General features: G+C 45.2%; 1 protein-coding gene across 1 annotated transcript in view; it reads left to right on the forward strand.

The window, feature by feature from the left end:
• The window catches only part of DHX8 (DEAH-box helicase 8), a 44,257-nt gene that overhangs the window by 6,620 nt on the left and 11,762 nt on the right, over nucleotides 1–25,875 (forward strand). The window contains 15 exon segments of the mRNA XM_049778960.1: nucleotides 308–673; nucleotides 1,555–1,699; nucleotides 1,787–1,990; nucleotides 2,556–2,643; nucleotides 2,747–2,844; nucleotides 3,049–3,196; nucleotides 5,801–5,838; nucleotides 5,840–5,947; nucleotides 5,949–5,984; nucleotides 9,040–9,070; nucleotides 9,073–9,168; nucleotides 9,171–9,232; nucleotides 11,725–11,910; nucleotides 12,032–12,242; nucleotides 13,373–13,554. Of these exon segments, the coding sequence (XP_049634917.1) occupies nucleotides 308–673; nucleotides 1,555–1,699; nucleotides 1,787–1,990; nucleotides 2,556–2,643; nucleotides 2,747–2,844; nucleotides 3,049–3,196; nucleotides 5,801–5,838; nucleotides 5,840–5,947; nucleotides 5,949–5,984; nucleotides 9,040–9,070; nucleotides 9,073–9,168; nucleotides 9,171–9,232; nucleotides 11,725–11,910; nucleotides 12,032–12,242; nucleotides 13,373–13,554 (1,999 nt within the window).

Genomic DNA, 25,875 nt, shown 5'->3' on the forward strand with positions numbered 1-25,875 from the left:
GAGCAATTTCTGAGCATGGAGCCAGGAGTAACCCCTGAGCACTGCCGGGTGTGACCCAAAAACCACAAAAAAAAAAAAAAAAAAAAAAAAAAAAAGATGTTATGAAGCAAAAAATTTGGGCTCAGAGGCTGCATGTACACGTGGGTCCATCTGTGGCTGGTCTGCAGCAATATCATTGTGTTTGAAACTCAGTTCAACGCTGCAGGTTACTTCCTGTCGGTGCATAGCACCGTGATGGATGCTCAGGGATGCAAAGATGAAGGTGGGCTGGTTTCTTTTTCCAATCAAACGTCTGTTGCTTTGTTAGGGACAGGACCAAAAAGAAGAAACGGAGCCGGAGCCAAGACCGAGAGAGAGACAGAGAGCGAGATCGTGAGCGTGACCGAGACCGCAGTAGAGACCACAAACGGAGACACCGGTCCCGCTCTCGCTCCCGTTCCCGGACCCGGGAGAGGAATAAAGGAAAGTCTAGATACCGGTCCAGAAGCAGAAGTCAGAGTCCCCTGAAAGACCGGAAGGACCGAGACAAATATGGGGAGAGGAATCTGGACAGGTGGCGGGATAAACATGTGGATCGGCCTCCCCCCGAAGAACCGGCCATCGGGGACATTTACAATGGCAAAGTCACCAGCATTATGCAGTTTGGATGCTTTGTGCAGTTGGAGGGCCTGAGGTAATGACTGATTTCCTTCCTCTCTCCTCCATCGCTCTCTTTTCCTCCCACCCAGTTTGGCTACAAACAAGGCAAGTGCCTTGTCCTTTGTACTGTCTTTGGTCCAACTGATGTTCTTTTCATACCAGAAAAGGGCCATATTTCTTCTCTCTCTTGGAGTTTCGTGTTTGAAACGATATAATGCTGTAAGGGATTAATGATAACTTTCAATAAATGAGTCTTAACAGATTTTTAGAAATTGACTCTTTTTTTTTTTTTTTTTTTGGTTTTTGGGCCACACCCGTTTGACGCTCAGGGTCAAACTCCTGGCTATGCGCTCAGAAGTCGCTCCTGGCTTGGGGGACCATATGGGACACCGGGGGATCGAACCGCGGTCCGGTCCGTCCTAGGCTAGCGCTGGCAAGGCAGACACCTTACCTTTAGCGCCACCGCCCGGCCCCTAGAAATTGACTCTTTAAGGGCCGGAGTGGTAGCACAGCAGTAGGATGTTTGCCTTGCAAGTGACTTACCCAGGATAGACGTGGGTTTGATTCCCAGCATCCCATATCAGCCCCCAAGCCAGGAGTGATTTCTAAGCACAGAGCCAGGAGTAACTCCTGAGCACCACCAGGAAGAAAAGAAAATTGACTCTTTATTTGAGACATCATAGGGACATTTATTCCTTCTCACATTATTCCTCAGGAAATCTGTCCAGCTGAGAGCTTGTCTTCCCCTCTATTTCCCCCCCACCCCCACCCCAACCTCATGTCTTTTTACTGGGAAGTTAATACTCTCTTTTGGTGTTTTCTTGTGATCATTTCTGGGAGGGCAAACAAGAGTGGAAGTTGGGAGGGCACGAAATGTTTGTAGATGTGTTTCAGACATCTCTGGTTCTCCCTCAGGAAACGGTGGGAAGGCCTGGTGCACATCTCAGAGCTCCGGCGAGAGGGCCGCGTGGCCAATGTGGCTGATGTAGTGAGCAAAGGACAGAGAGTCAAGGTCAAAGTGCTGTCCTTCACCGGGACCAAGACCAGTCTGAGCATGAAGGTATAAATTCAGTGTATTTCCACATCTGAAGACCAAGGAGACTAAAGACAACATCAGATGACCTGACTCCCCGTTTTTGTACCTTAGGATGTAGATCAAGAGACTGGAGAAGATCTAAACCCGAACCGACGACGAAATCTTGTTGGGGAGACCAATGAGGAGACCTCGATGCGGAATCCAGACAGACCCACTCACCTCTCCCTTGTCAGCGCCCCAGAAGTAGAGGATGATTCGTTGGAGCGGAAGCGCCTTACCCGAATCTCTGACCCTGAGAAGTGGGAGATCAAACAGGTGGGGGTTGTGTGCTTTTATGAAGGCCCTGGAACATGACAGCCTGGGGTGACATCTGACCAGCTTGTGATCTTGAGCCAAGCAACTCTCCCTTTGTGCCTCAGTGCCTCCTCTATAAAATACGGCATGCGGTGATAAAGTAAGCTAACAGACACAGACCTGTGAAGGCCTGCATTTGGCAGGACTCTTGAGTGTTCATTCTTGCTTCCATCACCAGCATTAGCACCAGCTACTGTGTGCATGGATCTTGGGCTACGAATAGATGTATTCTGCCTCCCACTTTGAACTCAAGTGTAGTGGGATTAACTAATTGTGAGGTTTACATATTACATGGAAAGGAATGCATGGGGTATTGTGGGAATAAGGGAAGGAGAGGCTAATTCTTCCTGGGGTCATACGTACAAGGCCCATTGGCTTTAGGCATTAGGTTGTCAGTGACCTTCACAGATGGGCTGTAGGATCTTGGAGGGTCCACATTTCCTACATGAAACCATTGTCTTAACTCTTTCACCAGGAAGTTTAGGTCCTAGCAGGTTACATACATTCCTTTTTATTCTTTGCCTAGATGATTGCTGCCAATGTTCTTTCCAAAGAAGAGTTCCCAGACTTTGATGAAGAGACTGGCATTCTCCCGAAAGTAGATGATGAAGAAGGTAAGGAGCCTCTGAGATTGAGCAGGGTAATGGATTGGGAGGAAATTTGGCAGGTGGTCAGTTCTCTTGGTTTTATCTAACTCTCTTCTTGGGGGCATTTTAGATGAGGACCTTGAGATTGAACTGGTTGAGGAAGAGCCACCGTTCCTGAGGGGGCACACCAAGCAGAGCATGGACATGAGCCCTATTAAAATTGTTAAGGTAAGAAGTGTTGGGATTCAACCTGGGAAGCTCAGATGGTTTCCTTTCTTTAATGCTTTGGATGTTTAGAAGCTGTTTGATCTGCATAGCCTGGTTAAACTATGGAAGGCAGCTCTGACTGTCCATCAGAAACTAGAGTATTTTAGTTTTATTTTTGTGGTGCACGTGGAGATCCCATTCAGTTGCTTTACTCCATTATCCTAGAACCCTGATGGCTCTCTCTCCCAAGCGGCGATGATGCAGAGCGCCTTGGCCAAGGAGAGGCGGGAGCTCAAGCAGGCCCAGCGGGAAGCAGAGATGGATTCTATTCCCATGGGACTCAACAAGCACTGGGTTGATCCTTTGCCTGATGGTAGGTGCCTATGGGGATCGGTGATGGTGATGGTTATGTGCGCGCGAGCGTGTGTGTGTGTGTGTGTGTGTGTGGTGTGTGTGTGTGTGTGTTGTGTGTGTGTGTTGTGTGTGTAATGTGTGTGCGCTTACCAAAAAAAAAAAATATTCCCCCTTCAAGTACACAGGGAGGTGGCATTGCCAGAGCAGACTGAGGAGCTACCTTAGCTTTGGTTTAAGTATTCTGGGCCTGGGAGATGCACTAATATTATGAGCAATGCTTGGCATGCATAGGGCCTTGGATTTGACCTCTGATACCACCTGGCCTTCTCAGCACTGGTGGGTGTATTTCTGGTGACCCTAGCACTCTGGAGAGGCACCCCTGCCAAATAAGAAAAATATTTGAAGTATTTTGTTTGTTTTATTCTTTTTTTTGTTTGTTTGTTTGTTTGTTTTGGAGGGGGATCACACCTGGCAGCGCTCAGGGATTTCTCCTGGCTCTGTGCTCAGAAATCGCTCCTGGCATCCTCAGGGGACCATATGGGATGCTGGGATCTGAACCACCGTCCTTCTGTATGCAAGGCAAATGCCCTACCTCCATGCCATCTCTTCGGCCCCCTGTGTTATTCTTTCTTTTGACTTTTGAACCACACCCAATAATGCTCAGGGGTTACTCCTGATTCTGCACTCAGGAATCACTCCTGGTTGGGCACAGGAGACCACATGGGATGTCAGGGATTGAACCCTGATTGGTCATACCTGCTGTGCTATCACTTTAGCCCTGATATTTTTTCCCTTCTGAATAAATTAAATTTTTGCATTATAAATCTAACCCAGCTTTCAGGACCAGAACAATAGTAGTACAGTGGGCAGGGTGTTTGCCTTGCACACAGATGATTTGGGTTTTATCTCAGGCATCTCATATGGTTCCCTCAAGCCCACTAGGGGAGATTCCTGAATGCAGAGCCAAGAGTAAGTCCTAAGCACAGCTGGATATAGCTCAAAAACAATGCCAAAAAGATTACTCAGCTTTTAAACCTCCCCTTGCATGTAATTCTTTGTATAGTAAAAACCACTAGGACACTTATAACAAATAATAATAGTTAGGCAGCTGGGGATATGGAAAGAAATTAAGTAGACATTATTGCTACTTTAGGGGGTCTTCAATTAAAGTGGGAAAGGATAGTAATAAAACCATGACCTGAGGGGCCGTAGAGATAGCATGGAGGTAAGTGTTTGCCTTGCATGCAGAAGGACGGTGGTTCGAATCCCGGCGTCTCATATGGTCCCTGTACCTGCCAGGGGCGATTTCTGAGCATAGAGCCAGGAGTAATTCCTGTGCGCTGCTGGGTGTGACCCAAAAACCAAACCAAACCAAACCAAACCAAACCAACAAAAAAAATCATGACCTGGGGCCGGGCGGTGGCGCTAAAGGTAAGGTGCCTGCCTTGCCTGCGCTAGCCTCGGACGGACCGCGGTTCGATTCCCCCGGTGTCCCATATGGTCCCCCAAGCCAGGAGCGACTTCTGAGCGCATAGCCAGGAGTAACCCCTGAGCATTACCGGGTGTGGCCCAAAAACCAAAAAAAAAAAAAAAAAAAAAAAAAAAAAAAAAAAAAAAATCATGACCTGGGCCGGGCGGTGGCGCTAAAGGTAAGGTGCCTGCCTTGCCTGCGCTAGCCTTGGACGGACCGCGGTTCGATCCCCCGGCGTCCCATATGGTCCCCCAAGCCAGGAGTGACTTCTGAGCGCATAGCCAGGAGTAACCCCTGAGCGTCAATGGGTGTGGCCCAAAAAAACCAAAAAAAAAAAAAAAAAAAAAAAAAAAAATCATGACCTGATTAATGGTACACAATCCTAGCTATTATGACTTATTTTTCCAGGAATATTTAGATATAATGGATAATAGAAATTAGTCTGTTAAAGGAGGTAGCTGGGTATTGGGGACTGAGGAATGGGGAAGCAGACCTATGTGGTGGGGAAACAGCCACAGGCAGAGAGAGATGGGGAATAGGCTTTCATGCCAGGACTTTGAAGTGGAATTAAGAATTGGAGCGTACTTCTGAGTGCATCTGGAAACTGCTGAAAATTTTAACAGAGAAGTAGCATCATTGAAATTGCATTTCCTGGGTATACTGAGGATACCCTGCAGAATGGACTGGATAGGATGAGAATAAACATGTGGGATGAATTAGGATGCAATAGTACAGTGGATAGGGCATTTGCCTTGCATGCAGCTGATCTGGCTTCACTCCCATATGCCCCCCCCAACCACCCCCAGGAGTAATTCTTGAGCATCGCAGGTTATTGGGCCCCAAAAACTTAAAAAAACTTAAAAATATCTGAGTGGTGGTTTATTTCCGTAAGCATCACCATTATGTTTTAAATTGTTGTTTTTTTGTTTCTGAGTTCGATGCTCAGATTATTCCTGACTGTATGCCAGGAATCCATTCAGCAGGGTATTTTATAATAACAGTTTGGAGGTGAGCAGTTTGAAGATGGTGGCAGCAAGAGTGGAGGAAAGAGGCTGAAATTCACCAAATCTCAGAAAGGGGCAGAGAAAAGGGGAAAGGGGCAGAGACGTAGTAGTTTAAGTGCAGTTCTGAATTTCCTCTTTTTCCTCCAAGCGGAAGGCCGGCAGATAGCAGCCAACATGAGGGGTATCGGGGATGATGCCCAATGACATTCCGGAGTGGAAGAAGCATGCTTTTTGGGGGCACAAAGCTTCCTATGGAAAAAAGACCCAGATGTCAATCCTCGAGCAGAGAGAGAGCCCTGCCCATCTACAAACTGAAGGAGCAGCTGGTCCAGGTGAGAAGCCCCTTTGGTTTGGTTGTGCTAGGGGCAGGGATTTATCTCCTAAGAGAGAGATGGTGTTTGAAAATTAATGGTGGTGACAGGTATATGAATATTTGAAAGGGGTTTTTTCTGAAAGAGATTAAGAGAAAAAAACCACTGTTTTATATGCATTTTTTCATGATTGAGGGTTTTTTTCGGGGGGGGGGGCGTGGGGCACACCCGAGACGAGACGCTCAGGTGTTATTTCTGCTCTCTGCTCAGAAATTATTCCTGGTGCGGAGAGGTAGCACGGAGGTAAGGTGTTTGCCTTTCATATAGAAGGTCAGTTTGAATCCCGGCATCCCATATGGTCCCCTGAGCCTGCCAGGGAGCGATTTCTGAGCATAGAGCCAGGAGTAACCCCTGAGTGCTGCCGGGTGTGACCCAAAAACCGAAAAAAAAAAAAATTGGGGGCCTGAAAAAAAAAAAAAAGAGAATTGTTCCTGGCAGGTCACAGGGGACCATATGGGATGCCGAGATTTGAACCAACATAGGTCCCTGGTTGGCCCCTTGCAAAGCAAAGCCCTACCACTGTGCTATCTGTGCGGCCCAAAAGATATTTTTCTTTTCATTTTCTTTTTTTAGGCCACATCGTGGCGCTCAGGGGTTTTTCCTGGTCTGCACTCAGAAAATACGCTCCTGGCAGGCTCAGTTGACCATATGGGAAGCCGGGGATCGAACCCGGATTCGTCCCGGGTTGGTTGTATGATAGGCGAACACCTTACCTACTGTGCTATTACTCCAGCCCTGATGAGGGCTGTTTTTTTTTTTTTATATATACTATGAATAATGATTTTTCTTATTCTCCTCCTCTCTTCTCAGTGCCTTTGAATAAAACCATTTTTGCATAAAAAAGTACAGCAGTGGGGCTGGACCAATAGCACAGCAGTAAGGTGTTTGCCTTGCACATGCTGACCCAGATCACCTGGGTTCGATCCCTGGTATCCTATATGTCCCCCAAGCCAGGAGCGATTTCTGAGCGTATAGCCAGGAGAAACTCCTGAATGTCACTGGGTGTGGGCCCCCCCCCCCAAAAAAAAAGTAGCAGCGGGGCCAGAGAGATAGCATGAGGTAAAGCATTTGCCTTGCATGCAGAAGGTCGATGGGTTCGAATCCCAGCATCCCATATGATCCTCAGAGCCTGCCTGGAGCGACTTCTGAGCATAGAACCAGGAGTAACCCCTGAGTGCAGCTGGGTATGACCCAAAAAACCAAAAAAAAAAAAAAAAAAAAAAAAAAAAGGCAGCAACAAACCTTAATTTTTTTTAATCACGTGCATACAGGACTTGAAAAAATGCAAATTTCAATATATTAAACATCTTTGTTTTTGTTTTGGGACCACACCAAGTAGTGTCCAGGGATCACTCTTGGCAGGGCTTGAGGGATCTACTGTGTGCAAGGCAAGCTCCTTACCCAGTGTACTGTCTCTCTAGTCCCATGAACTCTTTTGTTGTTTATTTGTTTGGGGCCATACCTGTTATTGTTCAGGTATCACTCCTGCCTCTGCACTCAGGAATTATTCCTGAAGGTGCTTGGGGGACCAAATGGGACACGAGGAATTAAACCTGGGTCAGCTGTGTGCAAGGCACACAGATATGTTCTACCTGCTCTATTATCTCTCTAACCCCTTCAACTTTTTCTTTTTCTTTTTTTTTTCAACTTTTCTTAATGCTGGGAATGTAGTTCAGTAGTAGAGCACTTACAAAGGAAAGAAAATACAGGGCTAGACATGCTCCAAACTGGGTTCAGTCTCCAGCATTTCATATGGTCCCAAGCCCACCAGAAGTGATTCCCAAGTGCAGAGCCAGGAGTAAACCCTGAACACCACAGTATATAGCAGGGAGAGAGAGAAAGCTCACTAGGAGTAATCCCTGAGTGCACGGCCAGGGTTAAACTCTGAGCACTGCCATGTGTGGCTCCAAAACAACGACAACAAAAATACATAGGCCATGGAGATAATTAAAAGGATTAATCCACATGCTTTGTATGTAGATGGCCCAGGTTTTATCACTAACACCACATGGTCTCTGATCTATGCCTGCAGTAGCCCCTGAGCACTACTGGGTATGTCCTAAACACAACGCAAATAACATAATATATCTCTATATACTTAAAGATTTTTTTTGTTTTTGTTTTTTTGGCCACACCCGTTTTGATGCTCAGAGGTTAATCCTGGCTGAGTGCACAGAAATTGCCCCTGGCTTGGGGGGACCATATGGGACACCGGGGGATCAAACCGCGGTCCTTCCTTGGCTAGCGCTTGCAAGGCAGACACCTTATCTCTAGCGCCACCTCACCGGCCCCTACTTAAAGATTTTTTTTATATACTTAAAGATTTTATTTTATTACTCATGCAGTCAAAATAGGCTGGGCCAAAGAAAAAGTAGTGGAGAAGGCAACTAACTGCTTTGTACATGACTAACGCAAGTTTGATCCCTGGGTATCCCGTACAGTCTTCTGAGCATCAGCAGGTATAGCCCCTCAAACACAAAAAATAGTAAAATAAGAAAGGGCAGGGTCAGAGAGATTGGTGTAAGAGGGAGTGCTCTGGTAAATCACCAGTATCACATCTGGTCCCCTGAACCCTGCCAGGAGTGATCCCAGAGTATTAGTCTGGTCCATTCCCACCCTCTCTCAAACCCCAAAACAAAAGTCTCACCCAACAAAAACATCACCAACGTTTTTTCTTTACATGATAATAGATTGATTGTGGGTTTATTTTGTTTTGTTTTGGGGTTACTTGGGTTACTCCTGGCTCTCTACTCAGGAATCACTCCTGGCTGTGGTTCAGAACCATATAGAATGCTGGAGATCAAGTATGTGTCAGCTGTCTGCAGTGACAGTGCCCTACCCACTATACTATCTTTTCAGGCGCTTAGAAACAATTGTTTAGGTATACTGTCATGTTCCTTGTTTCTCCTTTGTTGACTGCATAAAACATTAATTTTACTGTTGAGTGACGGGAGACAGATAGATTCTAATGACTGTTTTTTTTGTTTGTTTGTTTGTTTTGCTTTGTGATTTTCAGGCTGTGCATGACAATCAGATCCTAATAGTTATCGAGAGACAGGATCTGGGAAGACAACACAGATCACTCAGTACCTGGCAGAAGCGGGCTATACTTCTAGAGGCAAGATTGGGTGTACCCAGCCCAGAAGAGTGCAGCCATGTCAGTGGCGAAAAGAGTGTCTGAAGAGTTTGGTTGTTGCTTAGGACAAGAGGTAAGCAGGAAGCGAAACTGCTTGGGAAATAATGCTCCTATATAATGGTTTTTTTGTTTTGTTTTGTTTTTGTTTTTGGGCCACACCCGGTGGTGCTCAGGGTTTACTCCTGGCCATCTGCTCAGAAATAGCTCCTGGCAGGCACGGGGGACCATATGGGACACCGGGATTCGAACCAACCACCTTAGGTCCTGGATCGGCTGCTTGCAAGGCAAAACACCCCTGTGCTATCTCTGGCCCCGTCTCCTATCTGTTTTAAGGTGTCTCCCAAAGAACTATTCTCATTGTCATAATTGACATCTTCAGAGTCAAGTCCAAGGTAGATTTTGTTATGAGATAATAACCCCCTTGGTGAAACTTTTAGCTATTAAGAATCTGAGTACTCTGAGAGCAGCTTGCATGGAGTTTTGTGCTGTTTCACAGCATTTTACTAGTGCAGCCTACCAAGAGGCCAGAAAGTAGAACTTAATGCTGGACTGTGAATCTGTGAATGAATGCATAGAAGGGTTTGTAAAAGTGTACGAAGAATGAGCATCAATAGCCCCCTCTCTCATGTGTGATATGAGTCAGCTTGATTTTACTGATGATCTGACCAACCTCAGTTGTCCTAATTTACCAAGCTGAGAGCCAGACATATCAGCCTTACAACAAAGACTGGATTAAAGAGATTTACACACTTTTTCTTTGGTAGGCCAAGCAGGCCATGAAATAATTGAGGTGGAAGCATTAGAGGGATAGGGGTTTTTAGGAATACAAGTGTGTACAGCAAACTATAGTGGGTATTTTGTATTCTAATAATCCTGGTTCTATTTGATCCACTCTAGTCTGGATTAAATGTATTGATGAAATATGAGGCTCTTGTTCAATCTAAAAACCTCATTGCCTCCTTCTGCCTTTCTTTCTCTCTCTCTCTCTTTTTTTTTTTTTTGGTTTTTGGGTCACATCTGGCAGCACTCAGGGGTTTGTTACTCCTGGCTCCACACTCAGAAATCGCTCCTGGCAGGCTCGGGGGACTATATGGTTGCCGGGATTTTGAACCAATGACTTTCTGCATGAAAGACAATTGCCTTGGGCCCGGAGAGATAGCACAGCGGTTTGCCTTGCAAACAGCTGATCCAGGACCAAAGGTGGTTGGTTCGAATCCCCGTGTCCCATATGGTCTCCTGTGCCTGTCAGGAGTTATTTCTGAGCAGACAGCCAGGAGTAACCCCTGAGCACTGCCAGGTGTGACCCAAAAACCAAAAACCAAAAAAAAAAAAAAAAAGAAAGACAATTGTCTTACCTCATACTATCTCTCCGCCCTCCCCCCTTTTTTTTTGTATTTTTGAGTTACACCTGGCATTGCTCAGGGATTACTCCTGGCTCTATGCTCAGAAATCGCTCCTGGCAGCCTGAGGGGACCATATGGGATTCAAACCACTATTCTTCTGCATGCAAGGCAAACACCTTACCTCCATGCTATCTCTCTGCCCCGCCCCCCACTTTTTTTTAACAATGTTTTAGACAGAGGTTGTTCTTTGTCAGTTCTTGTTGGTTTCATATCTTCAACTATTCACTTCTGCTCCAATAGTATTCACTATACTAACAATTCTTCAGGATGGTGTGGGGCTGGTCTATATCTCAGTTCAGTTATATCCTCAAGATGAAATCTTGAGACAAATAAAATGTTCTTTAGTTAACAAGAAAGAATATGGGTAATCTGGGCCTGAGTGATAGTATAGTGGGCAGGGTACTTGCCTTGTATACAGTAGACCTGGGTTCGATCCTCAGCATCACATATGCTTCCTCAAGCCCTGCCAGGAGTGGTTCCTGAGAGCAGAGCTAGGAGTAACCCCTGAATACTGTGGGGTGTGGTCCAAAAAAAGAATCACAGGTAATCTGACTAGGCTAAATTTTTTTTTTTAATAATTTTTATTGGGCCGGAGAGATAGCATGGAGGTAAGGTGTTTGCCTTTCATGCAGGAGGTCATCGGTTTGAATCCCGGCGTCCCATATGGTCCCCTGTGCCTGCCAGGAGCAATTTCTGAGCCTGGAGCCAGGAATAACCCCTGAGCACTGCCGGGTGTGACCCAAAAACCACAAAGAAAAAAAAAATTTTTTTATTGTGACCAAAAGTGAATAACAAATCTTTCACAGGAATAATATTTGAGGTACATAGTGACAATGGATCAGGGCCATTCCACCACCGGGGTTGTCCTCCCTCTATTCCTTTTCCCCAGCATGTGTCCCATATCTCCCTCCTTTGCCCCCTGGAGTGCTAGTGTAACTGTTTCCCTCTGTGTATAGCTTGTTGTAGATGGGGTATCGATTCTGTTGTTGTTGACTTTGGGTTTGGTGTTTAAATCTGATCATTTTTTATTTCCATATGAACTCAATGTTCATATGGCTGTTTGGTCCTGGTAGCATTCGTTTTTATTTTCCCCTTCAATTTAGGCTAAAATTTTACCCAGTGATTGCAGAATCATCAGATTTTCGCTTCCATTCTGCTGTAGGTAGGCTACACCATCCGGTTTGAGGACTGCACCAGCCCCGAAACAGTCATCAAATACATGACCGATGGGATGTTGCTCCGAGAGTGCCTGATCGACCCCGACCTCACTCAGTACGCCATCATCATGTTGGATGAGGCGCACGAGAGGACCATTCACACAGACGTGCTCTTTGGTTTGTTGAAAAAGGTGAGGAGTTCCTCTGGTCATCTCTTCTTGTTTGAAACTGAGTTCTGAGAATTGGGGTTTTCGCGCGGGTCCTTTGGTGACTTTTCTAGTAAGTAGTAAGCTACTTTGTGTTCCCTTGTAGACAGTTCAGAAGCGGCAGGACATGAAGCTGATCGTCACGTCAGCCACCTTGGACGCAGTGAAATTCTCCCAATACTTCTATGAGGCTCCCATCTTTACCATCCCAGGTCGAACATATCCAGTGGAAATACTGTACACAAAGGAACCCGAGACAGATTACTTGGATGCTAGCTTGATCACCGTCATGCAGATCCATTTAACAGAACCACCAGGTAAGGAGAAAGAGCACTTTTCCTCATAGGCAAAGTTCTGATATATGGCCCAAGTGATAGAACAGCGGTTAGATCCTTACATGCATCTAACCCGGGTTTCATCCCCAGCATTCCATTTGGTCCCACAAGCATCACCAGCTGTGGCCCCAAAACAAAAAGTTCTGATGCATTTGTCTCTTTTTTTGAGAGGGGAATTCTCCTGGCAGTATTTGGGACTTACTTCTCGCTCTTTCTTTAGGGATCACTCCTTACAAAGTTTAGGGGGTGCCCGGGGATTGAACTGAGGTCAGCCACATCAAGGCAAGCACTTTACTCACTGTATTACATGTCTGGCCCCTTTTTATAATTTTTTGCTCATCTTTTTTAAAAAATGCTTTTAGACGACTAGAGTGATGGTACAAGGGGTAGGTGCTTGCCTTACACATTGCCTTGATTCACTAGGGGTCAGAACATACTTTTTTTGTTTGTGTTTGTTTTGGGGCCAAATCATACAATGCAGGTCAAGCTCCTGGCTTTGTGCTCAGAGCTCACTCCTGAAGGGTCTCAGGAGGCAAATGTTGTGCTGGAGATAGAACTGGGGCCAGTCGCATACAAAACAAGTGCCTTACCTGCTGTACTATTGCTTCATCCCTACGTGTATTATTATTTTTTTTGAGTAGCTTTTATTTTATTTTATTTTATTTTACTTTATTTTATTTTATTTTATTTTTGGCTATTTGTTGCGTCAGTGGGTCACTATCAGCTGTGTTGGGGGTTTCTGCCAGCCCTGTCCTTGAGATTGAACCTGGGCCTCCAGCATGGAAAGCTTGTGCTTAGCCTGTTGAGCCCTAGAGTGTTATTCTGTCTCTCTGGCTTTTGTACAGGACACACGCAGCTAGAAAGTAAACAGATTCTTTTTTTTTTTTTTTTTTTTTTTTTTTTTTTTTTTTTTTTGGTTTTTGGGCCACACCCGTTTGACGCTCAGGGGTTACTCCTGGCTATGAGCTCAGAAATCGCCTCTGGCTTGGGGGGACCATATGGGACGCCGGGGGATCGAACCGCGGTCCGTCCTACGTTAGCGCTTGCAAGGCAGGCACCTTACCTCTAGCGCCACCTTCCCGGCCCCAGTAAACAGATTCTTGTACTTTTAGGTGACATCCTCGTCTTCCTGACTGGTCAAGAAGAGATTGATACTGCTTGTGAGATTCTGTACGAAAGAATGAAATCCCTGGGACCTGATGTGCCAGAGCTGATTATCCTCCCTGTGTACTCTGCTCTGCCCAGTGAGATGCAGACCCGGATCTTCGACCCTGCACCACCTGGCAGCAGAAAGGTAACACTGGGCAGAAATGGCGAGTGTGCTCTGAAGCCATGTACAGCCAGTTTGAGTGGGGATTACTTATGGGTGTGCAAGTCTCACCTTTTACTGTCTCGTTTTTGTTTGGGGGGGCCATCCCTGGTGATCAGCAGGGGTTACTCCTGGCTCTGCACTCAGCAATCACTCCTGGTGGCACTCAGGGAGCCATCTTAGATACTAGGACTCAAATCTGGGTTGGCTGCATGCAAAGCAAGTACCCTACCTTCTGTGCTATCACTCCAGCCTCACTTGTTACCTTTTGATAAGGAATGAAAGTCTTGCTTGTGGCTCCTGCTCCTTTCCCTCTCATCTCCTCCTTGACAGACATTTTGAGTGTCTGCCAGGCTTTGGGGTAGATATCAGCTTTGCAGTCTGAAGTGAGACCTATTTGCCATGGGGCATCCTCCAGTGATCAGTTTTTTGTTTTTTTTTGTTTTTTTTTTGGTTTTTGGGCCACACCCGGTAACGCTCAGGGGTTACTCCTGGCTATGTGCTCAGAAGTTGCTCCTGGCTTGGGGGACCATATGGGACACCGGGGGATCGAACCGCGGTCCGTCCAAGGCTAGCGCAGGCAAGGCAGGCACCTTACCTTTAGCACCACCGCCCGGCCCTGTGATCAGTTTTCTTTTTTTTTTGGTTTTTGGGTCACACCCAGCGGTGCTCAGAGGTTACTCCTGGCTGTCTGCTCAGAAATAGCTCCTGGGAGGCACAGGGGACCATATGGGACACCGGGATTCGAACCAACCACCTTTGGTCCTGGATCGGCTGCTTGCAAGGCAAACACCGCTGTGCTATCTCTCCGGGCCCGAGTGATCAGTTTTCTAACAGGTACTATGAACGTGCTTCTAGATGCTTTGAACGGGTGCTCCCCAGCTTAGTTCTCATAGGAAGTAAGGATCTAAGGTCCTGAGGCATTCAGGAAGGCAGGAAGACACATTCTGAGCTAACAGAACAGTCTAGAGGGGAGAGTTCATGACCGTTTCAAGAGTTGTGGACTTGCTGTAGCAAAAAGGAACATGTAAAGATATCTAAGACAAGGGCAAAGGAGACAGGGAGCTATTTTTCGATTCTGGGGATCAAATCTCAGACCTTATAACTAAGGTAGCCTGTGCTCTACCACCGAGCTATATTTCAGTCTACATTAGGTTTTTAAAAATAGCTTTTTTAGGGGCTGGAGAGATAGCGTGGAATGTAGAAGGACAGTGGTTCAAATCCCAGCATCCCTTATGGTCCCCCAGAGCCTGCCAGGATCGATTTCTGAGCATAGAGCCAGGAGTAACCCCTGAGTGCTGCTGGGTGTGACCCCCCCCCCCAAAAAAAAAACAAAAAAAAACAAAACAAAACAAAAAAATAGCTTTTTTAGAGACAATTCACTCCTTTCAAATATATCATTCAGCAAGTACAATGGGTAGGGCCCTTACCTTGCATGTAGCCAACCCATGTTTGATCCCTGATACCCTATATGGTTCCCCAAGCTCTCCAGGAATGATCCCTGAGTATAGAGCCAGAAGTAAGCCCTGAGCATTGTTAGGTATGACCCCCAAACCCAAAGAATAAATAAATAAAGCATATCACTCAGGACCAGAGAGGTGGGACAGAGGGAAGGGTCCTTAATTTACATGCAACCAACAAAGATTTTATCCCCAGCATCCTATCTGGCCTCTTGATCCTTGAGTGTGGAACCAAGAATAACCCTGAGCACTGTTCAGGTATGGCCCGAAAACCTAAATAAACAAGTGTACCATTCAGTAGTTTTGTATAGTCAGAGAATTTTAGTCATTACAGTTGGTTATTTTTTTGTTTGTTTGGGGTTTTTCTTGCACCATAACCAGCTGTGCTCAAGACATACTCTTTTTTTTTTTTTTTTTTTTATGTTTTTTGGTTTTTGGGTCACACCCGGCGGTGCTCAGGGGTTCCTCCTGGCTGTCTGCTCAGAAATAGCTCCTGGCAGGCACGGGGGACCATATGGGACACCGGGATCCGAACCAACCACCTTTGGTCCTGGATCGGCTGCTTGCAAGGCAAATGCCACTGTGCTATCTCTCCGGGCCCAGGACATACTCTTGTCTCTGCACACAGGGATCACTTCTGACAGATTTGGGTAATGATATAGGGTCTAGGGATTGAACCCAGTCTGCCATGTGCAAGACAAACATCAGTCATAATACTGTCCTGTCTACCAGCCCCCACCATTAATAATTGTTATCAATTCATTAATCACTACAGTTAATTTATTTATTTATTTATTTGTTTATTTATTTATTTATTTATTTGCTTTTTGGGCTACACCCTGTGATGCCCAGGCGTTACTCCTGGCTGTACGCTCAAAAATCGCTCCTGGCTCGGGGGACCATATGGGACACCCGGGATCGAACCAAGGTCCGTCCTGGATTGGCTACATGCAAGGCATACACCCCACCTCTGTGCTATCCCTCTGGTCCCAGTTAATTTTATTTTATTGTTGATATTTTGGTTTTTTGGGCCATACTCAGCAGTGTTCAGGGATACTCCTGGCTCTGCTTGGGGACTATTTGGGATACCAGGGATTGAACCTGTGTCAGCTGCATATAAGGCAAGCCAGTTATCTGCTATACTATTTCTCTGGCCCACTTCAGTTAACTTTAGACCATTGCTCCTAAAAGAAACCTTATATCTTTTTTTGTTGGTGGTGGTTTTTGTTCCACACCTGGCAGTACTCAGCTTATTCCTGGCTATGCACTCAGAAATCACTCCTGGCAGGCTCAGGGAACCATTTGGAATGCCAGGCATCAAACCCGGGTCAGCTAAGTGCAAGACAAACACCCATTTTTCTGTGATATCACTCTGACCCAGAAACCCCATATCTTTTTTTTTTTTTTAATTTTTTTTTTTTTTTTTTTTTGGTTTTTGGGCCACACCCTGTGAGGCTCAGGGGTTACTCCTGGCTATGTGCTCAGAAGTACCTCCTGGCTTCTTGGGGGACCATATGGGACGCCGGGGGATCGAACCGCGGTCCGTCCTAGGTTAGCGCAGGCAAGGCAGGCACCTTACCTCCAGCGCCACCGCCCGGCCCCCCCCATATCTTTTTATAATCACCTCCCTTTCACCCGTCTGCCCTATCCCCTGAAAAAATTTTTTTTTAGTTTTAGGGCCACAGCTGGCAGTGCTCAGGGGTACTCCTGGCTCAGTAATCAGCATTTAGAGATCACTTCTAGGGGGAGTGGGGACTTACTGGGATGCTGGGAATCGAACCTAGGTTGGCTGCATGCAAAGTAAGTGCCCTACCTACTGTATCATCACTCCAGCTCTAAAAACTCTACTTTCTGTATGGATTTGCATTTGAAATGTTCTCTCTCTCTCTCTCTCTCTCTCTCTCTCTCTCTCTCTCTCTCTCTCTCTCTCTCTCTCTCTCTCGGTTTTTGGGCCACACCCAGTGACACTCAGGGGTTACTCCTGGCTATGCCCTCTGAAATCTCTACTGGCTTGGGGGACCATATTGAACACTGGAGGATCAAACCGCAGTCCATTCTAGGTTAGAGCATGCAAGGCAGATGCCCTACCGCATGTGCCACCACTCCAGCCCTTGTTCTCCTTTTTCTTTTTGGTGCAATTTTTGGGAGATGTGCTGAAGGACACACCCAAAAAAGTTCTGTGCTCAGGGTTTACTAGTAGCTTGATGCTCAGGGATGACTCTTGGAGGTTTTCAGATCAAACCTGGGTTGGCTACACGCAAGGCATAACACCCTCTCTGTTGTACTACCGCTCCAGCCCCTTGTGGAGTTCCTTGCTTTGTGCTTGGGAATTGCTCCCTGGGGTGCTTAGGAAACCACATGGTCCTGGGTATTGAACCCAGGACTAAGCATGCAAAAAGCCTGCACTCTGCTTTGATAATCACCCATTGATCATATCTTTGATCTTCTTGTGGAATTTTTTTTTCTTTTTTTGGTCAGCGCCAGGAATTGAATTTAAGACATCACAAGCATAAGGCGTGTGCTCTGCCACTGAGCCACACCCATTACCTGTGGATGACATTCCGAGCATTCTTTGCAAATGGAATCCTGTAACATGTGGTGCTTAGTGATTCAACATTTTTCACTTATTTCCAAAACTTAGCCATGTTGTAACACATATAAAGACTACATTCCTTTTGATTGCTGAATAACAGTCTTTTGTAGAATAGTCCACACCCAAAATTTGAATGTTTCTGATCGTGAAGCATGAGACACTAAGAAAGGAGATGGATAGCTTTTGGGGATTTATTCATTTATCAATTGGTGGACTTTTACTTGGGTTGTCCCATATTTTATCTTTTTTATAATTTTGGGGTCATACCTGGCAGCACTCAGGGGTTACTCCTGGCTCTGCACTCAGAAATCACGCCTGGCAGGTTTGAGAACCATATGGGATGCCGGGAATCGAATCCAGGACCATCCTGAGTTGGCCACACGGAAGGCAAATGCCCTACCGCTGTGCTGTCTCTCCAACCCCTAGTTGTCCCATATTTTAATTCTTTTTTTTTTTTTTTTTTTTTTATCTTTATTTAAACACCGTGATTACAAACATGATTATAGTTGTATGATTACAGTCATGTAAAGAGCACCCCCCCTTCACCGGTGTAACATTCCCACCACCAATTTCCCAGATCTCCCTCCTCCCCACCCCCCTACACCTGTACTCGAGACAGGCTTTCTACTTCCCTCATTCATTCACATTTTATGATAGTTTTCAGTGTAGTCATCTCTGCAACTGCACTCATCACTCTATGTGATGAGCTGCATGTCCTGAGCTGCACCTACCAGCCCTCATCTCTCTTGTCTCTGAGATATTGTTAAAAATGTCCTTCATTTTTCTTAAAGCCCATAGATGAGTGAAACCATTCTGCGTCTTTCTCTCTCCCTCTGACTTACTTCACTCAGCATAATAGATTCCATGTACATCCATGTATTGGAAAATTTCATGACTTCATCTCTCCTGATGGCTGCATAGTATTCCATTGTGTATATGTACCACAGTTTCTTCAGCCACTCATCTGTTGAAGGGCATCTTGGTTGTTTCCAGAGTCTGGCTATTGTAAATAGCGCTGCAATGAATATAGGAGTAAGGAAGGGTTTTTTGTATTGTATTTTTGTGCTTCTTGGGTATATTCCTAGGAGTGGTATAGCTGGATCGTATGGAAGCTCAATTTCCAGTTTGTGAAGGAATCTCCATATCGCTTTCCATAAAGGTTGTACTAGACGGCATTCCCACCAGCAGTGAAAAAGAGTTCCTTTCTCTCCACATCCCCGCCAGCACTGCTTGTTTTCCTTTTTTGTGATGTGTGCCAATCTCAGTGGCGTGAGGTGGTACCTCATAGTAGTTTTGATTTGCATCTCCCTGACGATTAGTGATGTTGAACATCTTTTCATGTGCCTTTTGGCCATTTGCCTTTCTTCTTTTTCAAAGTGTCTGTTCATTTCTTCTCCCCATTTTTTGATGGGGTTAGTTGTTTTTTTCTTGTATAGTTCTGTCAGTACCTTGTAAATTTTGGATATTAGCCCTTTATCTGATGTGTATTGGGTGAATAATTTCTCCCACTCAGTGGGTGGCCTTTGTATTCTGGGCACTATTTCCTTTGAGATGCAGAAGCTTTTCAGCTTAATATAGTCCCATCTGTTTATCTCTGCTTCCACTTGCTTGGAAAGTGCTGTCTCCTCCTTAAAGATGCCTTTAGTCTCAATGTCCTGGAGTGTTTCACCTACATGTTGTTCTATATACCTTATAGTTTCAGTTCTGATATCAAGGTCTTTAATCCATTTGGATTTTACCTTTGTATATGGTGTTAGCTGGGGGTCTGAGTTCGCTTTTTTGCAAGTGGTTAACCAGTTGTGCCAACACCACTTGTTGAATAGGCTTTCCCTGCTCCATTTAGGATTTTTTGCTCCTTTATCAAAAACAAGGTGGTTATATGTCTGAGGAACCTTCTCTGAGTACTCAAGCCTATTCCACTGATCTGAGGGTCTGTTTTTATTCCAATACCATGCTGTTTTTATAACTGTTGCTTTGTAATACAACTTAAAATTGGGGAAAGTAATGCCTCCCATATTCCTTTTCCCAAGGAGTGCTTTAGCTATTCGAGGTTGTTTGTTGTTCCAGATGAATTTCAGAAGTATTTGATCCACTTCTTTGAAAAATGTCATGGGTATCTTTAGAGGAATCGCGTTAAATCTGTACAATGCTTTTGGAAGTATTGCCATTTTAATGATGTTGATCCTGCCAATCCATGAGCATGGTATGTGTTTCCATTTCCGCGTGTCCTCTCTTATTTCTTGGAGCAGTGTTTTGTAGTTTTCTTTGTATAGATCCTTCACATCTTTAGTCAGGTTGACTCCAAGATATTTGAGTTTGTGTGGAACTAATGTGAATGGGATTGTTCTCTTAATGTCCATTTCTTCCCTATCATTATTCGTGTATAAAAAGGCCATTGATTTTTGTGTGTTAATTTTGTATCCTGCCACTTTGCTATACCAATCTATTATTTCTAGAAGCTTTTTGGTAGAGTCTTTAGGGTTTTCTAAGTAGAGTATCATGTCATCTGCAAACAGTGAGAGCTTGACTTCTTCCTTTCCTATCTGAATTCCCTTGATATCTTTTTCTTGCCTAATCGCTATAGCAAGTACTTCCAGTGCTATGTTGAATAGGAGTGGTGAGAGAGGACAGCCTTGTCTTGTACCAGAATTTAGAGGAAAGGATTTTAGTTTTTCTCCATTGAGGATAATATTTGCCACTGGCTTCTGGTAGATGGCTTTGACTATATTGAGAAAGGTTCCTTTTATTCCTATCTTGCTGAGAGTTTTAATCAAGAATGGGTGTTGAACCTTATCAAATGCTTTTTCTGCATCTATTGATATGACCATGTGATTTTTATTTTTGTTGTTGTTTATGTTGTGTATTATATTAATAGATTTACGGATGTTAAACCATCCTTGCATTCCTGGGATGAAACCTACTTGATCAAAGTGAATGATCTTCTTGATGAGGCACTGGATCCTGTTCGCCAGGATTTTGTTGAGGATCTTTGCATCTGTGTTCATCAGGGATATTGGTCTGTAATTTTCTTTTTTGGCAGCATCTCTATCAGGTTTTGGTATTAAGGTGATGTTGGCTTCATAAAAGCTATTTGGAAGTATTCCTGTTTTTTCGATTTCATAAAAGAGCCTGGCCAGAATTGGTAGTAGTTCCTCTTGAAAGGTTTGAAAGAATTCATTCGTGAATCCATCAGGGCCTGGGCTTTTGTTTTTGGGTAAATTTTTGATTACAGTTTTAATTTCCTCAATAGTTATGGGGGTGTTTAGATATGCTACCTCTTCTTTATTCAACCGTGGAAGGTTATATGAGTTCAGAAATTTATCCATTTCTTCCAGGTTCTCATATTTAGTGGCATAGAGTTTCTCAAAGTATTCTCTGAATACCCTTTGAATCTCTGCAGTATCTGTAGTGATCTCCCCCTTCTCATTTCTAATACGCGTTATCAAGTTTCTCTCTTTCTTTTGCTTTGTGAGTTTTGCCAATGGTCTATCAATCTTGTTTATTTTTTCAAAGAACCAACTTCTGCTTTCGTTGATCTTTCGGATTGTTTTTTGGGTTTCCACTTCGTTGATTTCTGCTCTCAGCTTTGTTATTTCCTTCTGTCTCCCTATTTTTGGGTCCTTTTGTTGAGCACTTTCTAGTTCTATTAGCTGTGTCATTAAGCTACTCAGGTAAGCTCCTTCTTCCTTCCTGATGTGTGCTTGCAAAGCTATAAATTTTCCTCTCAGTACTGCTTTTGCTGTGTCCCATAAGTTCTGATAGTTTGTGTCTTTATTGTCATTTGTTTCCAGGAACCTTTTGATTTCCTCCTTGATTTCATCTCGGACCCACTGGTTATTGAGTATGAGGCTGTTTAACTTCCAGGTGTTAAATTTTTTCTTCTGTGTCCCTTTGCAGTTCACATCTAACTTCAGAGCCTTGTGGTCAGCAAAGGCAGCCTGCAAAATGTCTATCTTTTTTATTTTATGGAGGTATGTTTTATGTGCCAGCACATGATCTATCCTGGAGAATGATCCATGTACATTGGAAAAGAATGTGTATCCAGGTTTCTGAGGATAGAGTGCCCTATATATATCTACTAGGCCTCTTTCATCCATTTCTTTTTGCAGGTCTAGTATATTTTTGTTGGGTTTCCATTTGGTTGACCTATCAAGTGTTGACAAGCCTGTGTTGAGGTCTCCCACAATTATTGTGTTATTATTGATATCCTTCTTCAGATTTGTCAACAATTGTATTAAATACTTTGCTGGACCCTCATTCGGTGCGTATATGTTTAGGAGAGTGATTTCTTCTTGCTGTACAAATCCCTTGATTAGTACATAATATCCATCTTTGTCCCTTACAATTTTTCTGAGTATAAAGTTTGTGTCATCTGATATTAGTATGGCCACCCCCGCTTTTTTAAGGGTGTTGTTTGCTTGAATGATTTTCCTCCAGCCTTTGATTTTGAGTCTATGTTTATTCTGACTATTCAGGTGTGTTTCTTGTAGACAGCAGAAGGTTGGCTTCAGTTTTTTGATCCATTTCGCCACTCTGTGCCTCTTAACTGGTGCATTTAGTCCATTGACATTGAGAGAAATAATTGTCATGGGATTTATTGCCATCTTTGTGTAGAAGTTTGGTGTGTTTTTTGTTCTGTCTTGTTTTTAGAGTAGATCTTTCAGTTTTTCTTTTAAGGCTGGTTTTGAGTCTGCAAAGATTTTGAGCTGTTGTTTATCTGTGAAGCCGTGTATACATCCGTCAAACCTGAAACTTAGTTTTGCTGGGTGCAATATTCTTGGCGAAGCATTTATTTCATTGAGTTTTGCCACTACGTCCCACCACTGCCTTCTGGCCTTGAGTGTTTCTGGTGACAGGTCTGCTGTAAATTTCAAGGATGCTCCGTGGAATGTAATTTCCCTTTTCGATCTTGCTGCTTGCAGTATTCTATCTCTATCGGTGGGTTTCATCATGGTGACTAGGATGTGTCTTGGGGTGTTTCTACTGGGGTCTTTTTTAGCTGGTACTCTTCGGGCATGCAGGATTTGGTCACATGTTTTCTTTAGCTCTGGTAGTTTCTCTGTGATGATGTTCTTAACCATTGATTCTTCCTGAAGATTTTCTTCTTGGGTCTCTGGAACTCCAATGATTCTGAAGTTGTTTCTGTTGAGCTTATCAAAGACTTCTATTTTCATCTTCTCATATTCTTTGAGTAAATTTTCCATTGTCTGATCATTTGATTTGAGGTTTTTTTCTAATCTCTTCTGCTGTGTAAAGTTGTTATGCATCTCATCTTCTAAAGCACTAATTCTATCCTCAGCTGCTGTTAACCTGTTGGAAAACTCATCCATTATGTTCTTCAATTCGTCTATTGAGTTTTTCAGACCTGTTATCTGATCTGATATTTCAGTTTGGAGTTTTCTGATTTCTGTCTTCATATTCTCTTGATTTTTATTAGTGCTCTGATTTATACTTTCTTTGATATCTGATAGCAACCTCCATATTTCGTCTCTAAACTCCATTTCTGAAAGACTGCTTAGGTAGTTGGTCGTTGTTGGGTCATCAGAGTTTCCATCTTCATTCTCTATGGTTGAAGTTGGTCTGCGTAGTCTCCCCATTGTCTCGCTTACGCTGTGGGTTTTTCTACGTGTTGTGGTGGTACTCATTGGCGAGGTGGAGTGCGCGGCCGCGAAGCGCAGCGGAGCGGCCGCGCTCCGGCCCCCAAACACTCACCTCAGCCGAGGCAAGCCGTCAGGGGATGCCTGGGGAGGCCCCCAAGTGTCTGCCAAGCAAAGAAACCAGCACAATCCACAACTCCAACAGAAAACTCACAGCCCCAGCGAGACACGCCTTGAAGAGATTAATGCTGAATCAGGTCAAAGTTCCCAGGTTGATGCAGGCTGGGGGAGGTCCCAAAATGTCTGCCGGGCCTAGGGGTCCAGCAGTCAGCCTGATCTGCAACTCCGGCCCCCAAACACTCACCTCAGCCGAGGCAAGCCGTCAGGGGATGCCTGGGGAGGCCCCCAAGTGTCTGCCAAGCAAAGAAACCAGCACAATCCACAACTCCAACAGAAAACTCACAGCCCCAGCGAGACACGCCTTGAAGAGATTAATGCTGAATCAGGTCAAAGTTCCCAGGTTGATGCAGGCTGGGGGAGGTCCCAAAATGTCTGCCGGGCCTAGGGGTCCAGCAGTCAGCCTGATCTGCAACTCCGGCCCCCAAACACTCACCTCAGCCGAGGCAAGCCGTCAGGGGATGCCTGGGGAGGCCCCCAAGTGTCTGCCAAGCAAAGAAACCAGCACAATCCACAACTCCAACAGAAAACTCACAGCCCCAGCGAGACACGCCTTGAAGAGATTAATGCTGAATCAGGTCAAAGTTCCCAGGTTGATGCAGGCTGGGGGAGGTCCCAAAATGTCTGCCGGGCCTAGGGGTCCAGCAGTCAGCCTGATCTGCAACTCCGGCCCCCAAACACTCACCTCAGCCGAGGCAAGCCGTCAGGGGATGCCTGGGGAGGCCCCCAAGTGTCTGCCAAGCAAAGAAACCAGCACAATCCACAACTCCAACAGAAAACTCACAGCCCCAGCGAGACACGCCTTGAAGAGATTAATGCTGAATCAGGTCAAAGTTCCCAGGTTGATGCAGGCTGGGGGAGGTCCCAAAATGTCTGCCGGGCCTAGGGGTCCAGCAGTCAGCCTGATCTGCAACTCCGGCCCCCAAACACTCACCTCAGCCGAGGCAAGCCGTCAGGGGATGCCTGGGGAGGCCCCCAAGTGTCTGCCAAGCAAAGAAACCAGCACAATCCACAACTCCAACAGAAAACTCACAGCCCCAGCGAGACACGCCTTGAAGAGATTAATGCTGAATCAGGTCAAAGTTCCCAGGTTGATGCAGGCTGGGGGAGGTCCCAAAATGTCTGCCGGGCCTAGGGGTCCAGCAGTCAGCCTGATCTGCAACTCCGGCCCCCAAACACTCACCTCAGCCGAGGCAAGCCGTCAGGGGATGCCTGGGGAGGCCCCCAAGTGTCTCCATATTTTAATTCTTATGAATAATGCAGTTGCTTACAAGTTTTTGTGTGGACCTGTGCTTTTATTTTTCTTGTGTATATTCCTGCAAGTGGGAGATGACTTTGAAGGGCAGCTATAACTGTTAACAAGTTCAGATCAGGGGCCGGAGAGATAGCGTAGAGGTAGGGTATTTGCCTTACATGCAGAAGGATGGTGATTTGAATCTCGGCATCCCATATGGTCCCCCATGCCTGCCAGGGCCAACTTCTGAGTGCAGAGCCAGGAGTAACCCCATGAGCGCTCCCGGGTGTGACCCAAAAAACAAACAAACAAAAAAAAATACAAAAAGATAAAACAAGTTAGGATGGACAAGATGTAGTAGGTGGAGGTGGGGGAAGGGTTAGGAATGATTTCCAGGTGGCTGACTTGGGTAACTGGACAGAGGATGGTGTGAAAAGGGGATATGAAAGGGGAATAGGAGGGGGCAGAGATAGTGATTTCTCTTTTTTTTCTCTCTTTACTCTCTCTCTTCTCTCTCCTCTCTTTCCCCCACTCTTTTTCTCTCTCTTCCTCTCCATCTTTCTCTCTTTCCTCCTCTTTCTCCTTCCTTCCCTCCCTTCCTCTCTCTCTCTTTCCCCCCAAAATTCCCCCCTCAAGGTTGGGTTACACCCGGCAGTACTCAGGGCTTACTCCTGACTACGCATTCAGGACTCACTATTTCTGCAGTGCTTGGGTAACCATATGGGATGCCAAGGATTGAACCTGGGTTAGCCATATGTAAGGCCTTACTGCACCAGCCCCTCTTCTTGTTCTTTCTACTTAGCTCTCGGCACCACTACTGATGCTCTGTGGCATGTACAAGCCTTGTGGACCAGTAAGATGCTGGCCTGATGTGAGATGTTCTGGTGCCTTCTAGCAATAATTCTTCCTGGCAGTTGTGTTTTATTAGCTGAACCTCTGGGTAGAGGAACAGTGGCAGTGCCGAGTGGAGACCAATAATCTAGATCACATATCCTTGCTGCACGCACACAAACTGAAATTTCTCTGCCTCCTCCTGGTTCATTTTTACGAGCAGGGGGGAAAAAATCTCTCTCATTCCACATACACAAACAGCCCATTTTGTAATCCTGATGTCCCTGTGGGAGAAGAAAAATCTCATTTTGCACTGGTACATGTAATGCCAGGAAGTCTGCTTTCCCAGGGTGCTAGAAAATTAAAATTGTAACAATCAACATTGGATCTAGAGAATGAGCTATGTAGCTGTTT

The sequence above is a fragment of the Suncus etruscus genome, chromosome 1 (assembly GCF_024139225.1).
Source record: "Suncus etruscus isolate mSunEtr1 chromosome 1, mSunEtr1.pri.cur, whole genome shotgun sequence".
Classification (NCBI taxonomy): Eukaryota; Metazoa; Chordata; class Mammalia; order Eulipotyphla; family Soricidae; genus Suncus; species Suncus etruscus.